General features: G+C 30.6%; 1 protein-coding gene across 1 annotated transcript; it reads right to left on the bottom strand.

Moving 5' to 3' along the window:
• Positions 1 to 375: 375 nt before the first annotated feature.
• On the bottom strand, positions 376 to 4,306 carry LOC112517604 (protein trichome birefringence-like 34). The gene is made up of 5 exons (XM_025124945.1): positions 3,864 to 4,306; positions 3,557 to 3,734; positions 3,206 to 3,402; positions 1,404 to 1,571; positions 376 to 742 (listed from the first exon to the last, which is right to left on the bottom strand). The coding sequence occupies exons 1-5, from the start codon at positions 4,304 to 4,306 to the stop codon at positions 376 to 378; spliced, it is 1,353 nt and encodes a 450-aa protein (XP_024980713.1).
• Between the last annotated feature and the right edge of the window lie 7,213 nt (positions 4,307 to 11,519).

Below are 11,519 nucleotides of genomic sequence, written 5' to 3'. Positions count from 1 at the left end.
TTACTTTACATTTTTTTTGATTAACTTGGATATCCAACCCGTTATATGAGGCGACTAATCTCAGGGTGACCACCTGCTTTGGGTAGCCGGAGTCACCACATTTAAACCTCCATGGCCATAAGGAGATTTGTATTCCTTTTTGGATTTGAACATCTCCAGACACTTTTGATCTTTGGAGGCTAAAATCAAACCAATCAGATATCACATTTGTGGTTAATTTACTTTACATTTCAAAACATAATTTACGTTTGATGCCTAAAATAATCATAATGAACCAAAACAACAACTCGAATTTCGACTTGTAATTAGAGCACCGTAGCTACTAGCCTAATAACTTGAAAAAAAATCGAGAATTTATTATTTTCCTAACTTTGTTCATTTGCCGGCGGTTTCTGTTGCCGGAAAAATGTAAGCCAAAAGAAGTTCGTTCCAAATATCAGGAACTCCGGGAAGGCACCAATGCGTGCAATCTGAAGCACGATGTGGGTTCTTTTGCTGATCATCTGTTAATGGACGCCATAGTTTCCGATGAACAGTAGGGTGTGCATCTTTTCTGCATTGTGTTAGCTGTGTAATGTTTATCAACTTCACGTTAACCCCTTTGGCTTTCAATCGGTTCAATGATGACTCCAATATTCTTAACATTTTCGGATCCGTTCCACTTTCCCAGAATCGATCATCCATCACAGGCTCCGTCTCTCCGTAACAGCCTTCGTTCTTATTGCCTCCCCAATCTGTAGCCCTGCAACAATGAAGAAAAAGTTTAACACTTGCTATGTGAAGATGACAAAAAGAAAAAGGGCGTTGTTCGTTTTTTTTTCCGACAAACTCGGAATTATAAAATATTAAAAATGTCTAAATGATATAATAAATTGCTTTATAAATTTAAGTTTATATGATTAAACAATTGTATGTATATGAACTCGCTAAAGGGATGATTTATTACAAACCGTCACAAAAGTTGATGGGTAAATTGTTGACGGGAAACTCAAATCAGTGAAAGATTACCCGGAATTTCTGGTTGATGTGTTGGTATTTTCTTGAAAAACACCAGATTTTAGACGTATACAATAATTGTGGTCAATGAGTTTATCAAGGTTGATGCCATACAGTCGCAATTTGCTGGGATTACTCTGGACATAGCTCAGAACACACTAAAAAAGTCTTTTAAGAACACGTCTTTATAGAATAGTTTTCAAATATGTTATATAGAACGAGTAATATAACATCTTATTTCAAAACTTGTTGTAAAACACTTATTACGACAACCTATTAGTTGTAACACATTTATATAAGACAAACAATTGTTTGTATCGATAAATTTAAGTCCAATTAAGCAGCTTATTAGAAAATTTAGAACATCTCATCATACCGATTTTGTTGTATATAGGATGGGATTGTACCTTGAATGAGTTGCTGTAAGGCCCATGAAAAACATCTTAGTCTTCGAAGAATCGACATGGGTATGTACCCATTTAGACCATGTTTCGAGAACCATCTTGTAGGCACGAAGATTATCGACTTCGTCGTACACTTGATTAGGTCCACCCAACAATGATCCAACACCCTTCCTAATATAAAGAAACAAATAGAATTATAACACGTTAGTTTACAAAATTGGTTTTGTAGTATGTGATCTAATCATTGCTTAAGCGTGCTTAAATAGATTTAAGTTTATAGAAATAAATAATCGCGTATCATACGTAAATGCATTGCAATAAATTGATAGAAACTTTTGTATCCTATTAAGCTTTTTAGAACAATATTGAAATACGGCATTACTTGATAACATTACTTAAGAAAACATATATTATGTTTTCTAAAAGAATATAATTATAAAAATAGTGACGACGCTATATTTTAAAAACATACCCTAAAGCTTGTTAGAATTTAAATACTAGAAATCCTAACATTTTATTGTAACACCTTAATTTATAAGACATAATTATAATAATTAAAATAATTTACTCAATTTGGACTTCCTATAGAGTTGACTTTTATTGTAGTAGTGTTTTTTAAAATTGGTTAAATGCATGAAATAACAACCTACTTTATAAATTTTTTTACTATAACATTCTACCTTTGTTTTTCTTTATTACATCAATATACTTTCAAATTGTTTTTAATTAAGGCATTGTACTTTAAAAAATCTATCAATTATAGCAATGGGTAACCTGTTACCTTTTAAACCGTTTAACCCTTTGACTTTTTTTTTTACTTGTGTGACTTTAATGAGGTGATGTGGATGACACATCATTTTGAYGACTTAATTAAAATAAAAATAAAAACCTATTTCAAATTATTATTAGTGATTTTCATTTTTCATTACTATGATTTAAAAAAAACATTTAATTTTTTTGACTTTTTCTTATTAAGTTGCATGCAAATCAAATGTTCTGGAGTAAAATATTTCTTAAATAAATATGCTACATTATTTTTGAGATATATTTTGTTTGTAAAAAAAGTAACACTTCTTATTTTATGTTGTTCAAAAAAATACATATCTTTTAAAGTTCTCTCTAAAATGTTAACGAAATAAATTGTGTTCTACAATTTTTTAATATTGTTATATTAATAAATAATTCAAAAAAATCTAATTAATTTAATATATTTATACGTCAACTAAAAGAATTTGAACAAATATAATATATTCTTTAAAAGATAATATTTTTTTGGTAAAAAATGAACAATTCTTATTTTCTTTTTTTCAGAAAACACATATTTTTTAAAAAATATTAGCGAGATAGGTTGTCTTCTACTAGTTTTATTAATATCAATATATTACTGAATAATTTAGAATTTTTTAATTCACTTAGTATATTTATTAAATAACATATAAAATATCTAAATATTAAAATTAAAAGTACAATGTTTAATAAGAATTAGCAGATACTATAATAAAATAATTTTGAAAATACAATGTTGTAATAAGAAAGTCACATCACTATAGTATATGTGGACAGTCTACGTGGACAATGAGGTGGCAACGAAACATGGTATAATGAGTAAATTTAAATCAAAAGGTTACTCAATGCTATAATAGGTAAATTTTTCAAAGTATAATGTTCTAATAAAAAATAGTTTGAAAATATTTTTCTGTAATAAGGAAAACTGGAAATACAATTCTATAAAAAAGAAATTTATGAAAGTAGATTGTTATTTTGTGCATTTTACTCTTTCTAAAATTATATGATTACGAACTTACAAAAGCTTGATTACTGGTAACCTCCACCAAAGATAGGTATTAAATACAAGTATATCTGCATCAACCCAATGCCTAGCATGCTTCATGATGGATTTGATTCGAATAGTTCGATGATCAAGACGATGGTTTGATGGATCATCTCCGTTCGATTCTACAAGCATCGGAGCCCAGTAGTAATCAATTGAGATATTATAATCCTGTATTGTTTTATCTATCAGTTAGTTACACGATTTAAAAACAACGTTTACGTTCCAAAAGAATAGAACAAAATTATTATATATGTATGTATGTGTGTGTGTATATATATATATATATGCAACATGAAATAAGAGACGAAAACGTAAGACTTACAGACGCTCTGAAGGTGTACAAGGTGCCATTAAGACCTCCCATGCTAACCCTCTTTTTCCCTGGGATTGATGAATGGAGCATGCACATCATTGAATCCCATTGGTTCCTGTTCACTGAATCCCCCACAAACAATAGTCTTTTACCCCTTAGTCTCTCTACAATTGCTTTGCCATCAAACCTAAGAAATATCATTAGAAAAGCAAATCAAATTCTAGCCAATTCGAGGCTCTAATAGTAATATATATATATATATATATATATATATATATATATATAAAAAGAGAGAGAGAGAGAGAGAGAGAGAGACCTAGGGAAGTCGCAGCCATGGGGTTGCCACCTCCATTGCTGAAACTTAGAATCCTTTCGGCCATAAGTTAAGCAAGCTAAATCACCATGCAGATAAGGGCACTCATCTTCTTTATACAAAGGGTAATGACTGTTGTTATCATGAACCCATTTGCCAGAGAACAAATCACATGTGTCCGTTGAGGACGATGATGCAATCTTCAGCCTTCTCTGATGATCAAAAACTTGTGTATTTGTATTTATATCTGTATCTATATTTGGATTTGTAATGGGATCTGTAGTTGTAAGAGTAATCTTAATGTTGCTACTCGTAGCTGCTTCCTGATTGTTATTGTTTCTATAAAAGGTTAATGTTGCTACTCCACCAAGGAAGAACATGACTATGCTACAATGGAACATGGTCTTGGTATCCCATGATCCCTTTGAGTGATGCTTTTTCCCCATCTATCTCCTACTTTCTCTCTCTCTCTCTCTCTCTCTCTCTCACACACACACACACACACACACTCACTCAGAGATACACACAAAAGAAAACTCAAAGAGAGACTACCATTCTAAGAAAGAGGAGTGGGGGAGAGAAATAAGAAGAGTTCAAGTCTATTTATTGTTCATTATCCTTGGTGCATTTTGATATGAGTATTCATGGAGGTGTGCTTGCATGCCACTTTTCCATCGCGTTAGGGTTTGATGATCTTCATGGTCTTTTGTGCCATTTTTTTAATTATAAACATAAGACTGAGATCACTTTTGCATCTCCATATAACTTAACATACCCATATTTTAATTTCTCTACTAAGAGGCAAAAATGGATCACTTTAACCATAATTAAGGGTAGTGCTTGATTGGTTTAAGTTTGGCTTCAAAGATCAAAAGTATCAGGACTTCCTAGGTTCAAATCCAAGGAGGAATAAAAATCCCCTTGTGGTCACGAAGATTCAAATGAGGTGACTCCGTGCTATCTGCAAAGCAGATGGTCGTTCTGGAATTAGTCGGCTTGCACAACCGGTTGAATATCCAAGATAATAAAAAATGGACACTTTTCAAAACCCTTTGCAAAAATTAGTTACTTGAAAAATCCTTTCTAAAAATGGATTAGTTGGAAAATCCATTGCAAAAGATTAGGGCACTTGTTAAAATCCTTCATATAATATAAATTGGTTACTTTAAAAACCCAAATTTTTAGAGTAAATTACATTTTCCGTCCCTATGGTTTGTTAAAAGTTTTGATTTTTATTCCTAATCTTCATTTATTGCATTGATGGTCACAGTGGTTTGTATTTTGTTTCCTTTTTCGTCCATGAGATTAATGGTCACTATTGAAGTCCGTTAACTCATGGATATATTGGTATTTTTACTTCTTTTTATTTTGTCTAGTTAAATATCTTGTCTTTCTTTGTAATTAACACCCATTCACTTGTCATCTCTCGGTCTCTCCTCATTTCATAGACATTTGAACCTCGCCCATCAACCATCTCCATCATCTTTCTCCAACTCCGGAAAAAGCCTGACCTCCACAAACCCCAAAACCATCGTCGTTGTTAGCTACTCCTCCCTATCCATCATAAATCCCCAAACACTTTTTTCATCTTCTGCCCCTGTTGAATCTCATCCTACCCCTACTCCCTTCCTTCAACCCCCTTTTCTTCCCGTTGGTCTTTGGCGTCACCCAAGCCACCAAAACCCAGAAAGGGTTTTACCATTTCAAATGTTCCAAACCTGTTTCAAACTTACACAAAGAAAAGCCAGTTTGGCTTTTGTTTAATCCACATTTCAGGATCCAAATAGGGTTTTACTATTTCAAATCCCCCTTGATCATCGAACCACAACGAGAAGTGGAAAGAAGGAAATGAGGAGTTACAGGGTTTGGTTGAGTATGTTTATATTAATTGTATACAATAATAATATAAAGGTAATATTGCATATTATTATGAATTCTTAATTGAATATTATATGAAAGTGTTAAAAGACAAAAAGCCCCTAATTTATATGAAAGGTCTGTTACGTTCACTAATAGTCGTTAGGGTTAGGGACAAAAAATAAAATAAAATGCAAACCACAATAACTACCGACGTAATAAATGAAGACCAAGGACTAAATGCAAATTTTAATAAACCATAAGGACAAAAATGTAATTTACTCTTTTTTATTTAAAAAAATGGATTGGTTGACTAAAAAAGTGAAATTAGTTTTGATTTGTAATAACTTCACTTACACTACTTTCTTTTCACTTCTATTTTATACCCTTTATCATCTTTATATATAAATTCAATTAATATATATAATATATAATTAAAAATTTATTTGTTACTTTTGACAAAACATATCACTTTCATAAAATATAGAAAAGAAAATATAAATACACATTTTTTATTAACATGGATATCCAACCCGTTATACGAGCCGACTAATCCCAGAGCGACCACCTGCTTTGCAGATAGCTCGGAGTCACCACATTTGAACCTCCGTGGCCACAAGAGTATTTTTATTCCTGCTTGAAACCAGACACCACCCTTATGTATTAAAACTATAAATTATGATCATAAATAATATTTTTAGATGATAAAAATAAAATAAAGCATTAATGTGAAACAAAAAGTCTCAATAGACTTAATTTTATGTGAATTATTCCTTTAATTCAAGTCTTGTAATTAACTAAAATTTTAAATTAATTGACACTTTGTTTCATTTTCATTATTAAAAGATTTATGTTGTTGCAATTTATAATTTGAACAAAATATTATGATTTGTGTTCTATTTTATCCAAATTAGTTGTATTTTTATTTAAAAAATTAATTTATGTCGTGATAATGTTAAAGTTTATGTAAATAACAATAATGTTTAATATTAAAGGGGTGTTTGAGATTGCTTAAAAAAAGAATTTATTGACTTATTCCGGTGTGATACCGGTAATAAACATTTTTGAGTGTTTGGATAAACAACTTATACCGGTGCCAAACCGGTAATAAGAAGTTTTTAAAGAAGTTAAACCCTTCTGACTTATAATAAATTGAGAAGTGATTTTATAAAAAAAACATAAGTTGATTCAAAGAAGCAAATCCTAAACACCCCCTAAGTATCATTTCAGATGTATCGACTCGGATCTTTTTAATAATATAATTTATAAATAGCAAGTAAAATTTAGTTAGATTAATTATGGTAACTTATTTAGATATAAAGATGAAATTGTAAGTGAAATATTATGAATTAATATGTATTTCACCTTTTTAGGTCAATAAAAGAAAAAAACCAAACTAACCTATTTTTGAAGAGAGTTTTCTGAAATTAAAGTGCCATTTATTAAACGCTTATCCGGTAAGTACTTACTGAACAATTTTTCTCACCGAATGGACATGACAAGGGGCAAGAATCTTACCCGGTAAAAGCGATGATAAGAATGGAGAGTCTTACCCGGTAAGTGAGCGTGACGACTCTTACCCGGATAAACGCTTACCAGGTAAATTGTTGCATAAATACGTTTTGATGTACTATAATTTTACCCAATAAAATAAATTATAGTGTTGACTCCTAATGATAAACGCGTACCATGTAAGTATTTAGATAAACGATTCCTAATACATTTTTGTAAAGAAATTTTGCTTATGAAAAACAACTACCATTTAAGACACAGAAACCAAACAAGATTGGATCTACTGTATATTTATGTATCTTGAATGGAGCTCCCACCACATAATTATTGGATCATGCTTTAAAAGTATGAATCTTAAACGGTGTTTGATTGGTTTGATCTTGGGCTCTAAAATCAAAAGTGTCTAAAGGTCTCAGGTTCAAATTCAAAGAAGAATAAAACCCCCTTATGGTCACGGAGGTTCAAATGCAGTGACTCCGGACTACCCACAAAATAGGTGGTCGACCTGAAATTAGTCGGCTCGCATAGCAGATTAGATATCCAGGTTAATAAAAAAAATATGAACCCTCATGAATTAAACCAATATGTATCATTGGTTTCGATGTTTACCTATCAAGTGTAATACAAATGTAGAGGTCGTTTCGATTACAAAACTCAAGCATTAATATAAACCGATCTAAACCGTTAATCTAGTCTAATGAATATCTTATTCAACAAATATCTCAATTATTTTTACTACAAGACATTGATCATAATAAATGAACTCCGAAAATTTTTCATAAATATTCAAATTATAATAAATAATCTCTCATCAATTTTATGAATATCTAATAATTGATTTTATAAAAGATCTCTTCTCTACAAATATAATACAATACAAGTGAATTCTAGCAATTAGGGTTTCTTTAAAAAACCATCTTGCCAACATGATTATATGACATGTATAGTTTATTTATACGGTTAATTAAGTAACATATAAAACAATGTTGTTCCTTTTTAATACAAGTGTTTGTAATTATCTTAGCGCGTAACAAGTACAAGTCATTACACAATATCAGTAACTTTTAAAAATACTGATGTTTCTAATAAATGCAATTCAATCATATGATTATGCATGTACCTCCTCAAGGGTCTAATCCATATCATATGGTTATTTAACTTCAGCAACTAGTTAAAATTGTATTGTAACTTTAAATATTGTTACTATTTCAAATAAAAACAAAATACTGATTTATATATTTTATATTCAGATAGAATATATAAGGTTTGGTTTTCACGTGAGATAAAGTTGTTTTTGTAAGACACGTGAGACACAATTTTTACACTTGAAACTTTATAATAAAATGTTATGAAGGTAAAAAGAAGCCGAATTTTCACAGTAAAAACATTGTGAATGTTACTTTCATAGTGTTTTGCTGTGAAGTTTCAAGTGTAAAAATCATGTCTCATAAAAACAACTTTGTCTCATATGATCTCAAGTCTATATATATATATTCACACACACAATTCTCAACATTTGGATTAGATCTACAATCTGAGCATTCATAATCACAAAATTGTCACGAAACTTCTCAATAATCACAAATTGTCACCGTGCAACTTTAGAACCATTAGATCATTAGCTTATAAAGTTGATCAATGAATATAAATTGGACCCAACCCTATATACACATACATAAAAGATGACGGAGTGTATAATAGGTGACGGGTTACGTACTCATCCCCGTTTTCAAGTTATTATTGGATCTCGTTTTCAAGTTATTATTGGATCTCGCATTGTAACATTTAGATAAGGACTTGTTCGTTAAGCAAGGGAATTATGAATGTACCTTGGATCACGAGTGAAGTTTCAATTTTAGTTCTTTACTTCAGAAATTTTGAAATCTACCACCAAAATTTTCCAAATATGCAAGAAAAGCCCCTTGACTTTTAGGAATTTATGTTAGGTAATCAAGCACATGAAACGATCACAATTGAAAGGGCAATATGTTAGGTAAGATGTATCCTTTATGTGTATATTAAGTTTTCTTTTATAACGTAAAAGTAACGACTGTTATTTTATCAGGTATACAGAACATGTTAATTTTAGATTTGAAAATCTAATTATTTGACTAAAAAACTCGAAATTGTAAAACTGAACATCATTAATCACATGTCATGTTGTATCATAAGTTATAGGTTTTTTTGTAACAAAATAATTTACTACAAAAAGATTACAAATAATTGAAACAAGCACCGTATGAATTTTGGTAACAAAACAAGTATCAATAGTGTGATTCTTTAAAGTAAATTTTTGATGTGACATAATTACTCGTACCAATGAAAATTTACATCTTCTGGTTAATTATATCTGAATAATAGGTTTTTTACTGATCTGATATATATTTAAACGTTATTTTCATTATTCACAACCGATTATGGATTTAAGTTTTGCGAGAGACATTTTCTATTTGCTAAAAAAATCTATATGATATTATTTGGTAGAAGACCTGAATTTTCATATTTTATGTTATAAACGAGTAAATTAAATTGTCAAACATGTATTTATCAAGCAAACAAGCGTTAACGTCGTATTTTTTATGTAATGCATTCTGAAAAACGTATGACGTCCTTGATGCAATTAGTAATAGTGAAACAAATAACTGAAATAATAAACAGAAAAACATATTATAACTTTTGTAAACACTACCAAAAAGGGCACTTTTTCCGGCGGCAATATCCGTCGGAAATCCGCCGGAAACAGTGATTTCCGGCGGATATTGCCGCCGGAAAAAGTGGCGCCGGTGATTGGATTTTCGGCGGCAAAAGCAGCGGATTTTACCAATTTTCGGCGGATCCCGGCCACCGGTAATTCCTCACCGGTATATTTATAAAATTTTGATTAAATTAACAAAATGGTTAAGTTTTAAAAAAAAAATTCATTTACCGGCGGAATATTCCGCCGGAAACATTTTTCGTCGGAAAAAAATTAATCTTTTTTAAAAAGAATATATATTTAATTTTTAAAAATACCGGCGGAATATTCCGCCGTAAAGTTTAATTTAATTTAATTTTATTTAGCCGAAAATCCGCCGGAAAGTTTTTTAAAAAATAATTCTAAATATTAAAAAAAAAGACTTTTAATATTTAGAAACATTACCGGCGGACTATTCCACCGGAAATCCGCCGGAAAAAAATATATAATTATTAATATTTTATTTTTATTTTAAAATTAATATTTAAAACCTGTATTTAATACCTGTATTTAAAAACTGCAAATCTGTACAATATTAAAAATGAAACTAAAAAGACAAAATAGAACTAAATATCATACATTAATTAAAGTGAAATTACAATTATTTCAACCGAACAAAAATTAAATTGTTATAAACAAAACTAAATTGTTTCAAGCAAAAGACAATATTCAATATGGTGGTGGCGGGGGGAATTGGTGAGATTCACTGAGCTGTCTAACCAAAGCAGTCATATCTTGAATTTTTTTTATCATGTTGCTCCTCCTTCAATCGATGTCGCTCCTCCTCCATTCGTTGTCGTTTCTCTAAGGTTCTAAGTTGGGTCTTTAAAGTTTGAATTTTCTATAAAATAAATAAAACGTTATAATATTTAATATGAATTACAAACTAAATCGATAAACATCATCAAAGCAAAAGATGAACATACCCGACCCTCTGAAGATGAACCACCTTCCGTGTAGTTCCCGGTCAAGACACAATTGGGATCTTGGTTGTACCCAAACCCAAATAAACGGCATTTCTTGCTTCCCCCAACCGCTTGCTCCCACAACTCTTTATCAACTAAGGGATAGGTGGAGGGATCATCGCCGTACCTTTGGGTGAGACCAGTTGAATACTCATCATATATATAGTTTAAAAAATATTGCAAATCAATTTTGACAGCATAACGGCTGTAAATTGGACGTTTCCAAAACAATCCTAACGTTTGCGTAATTATAAATGGCAACCCAAACTAAATAATGACATATAGTAATTTTTAACTTAAACAATCCTAACGTTTGCCCAACAAATGACAACTCAAACTAAATAATGATATATACTTAAAATTTAACTTAAACAATTATAATGTTTGCCCAACAAATGACAACCCAAACTAAAGAATGATATATATATAGGGCCAAGATCAAATGCTAACCATCATTTTTGTGTTAACCTTATTAACTGATCTTGGTCATCCAAATATATAATCAACGGTTAAGATTAATCAATAAAAAAAATTAAATTTTAAAGTTTGAATTTTAATGAGGCCTAGTGAACAATGATGAAAGGGGCATTT

This window comes from Cynara cardunculus, assembly GCF_001531365.2.
Source record: "Cynara cardunculus var. scolymus isolate 2C chromosome LG 9, CcrdV1, whole genome shotgun sequence".
Lineage (NCBI taxonomy): Eukaryota > Viridiplantae > Streptophyta > Magnoliopsida > Asterales > Asteraceae > Cynara > Cynara cardunculus.
This window is presented reverse-complemented; position numbering and strand designations above follow the sequence as displayed.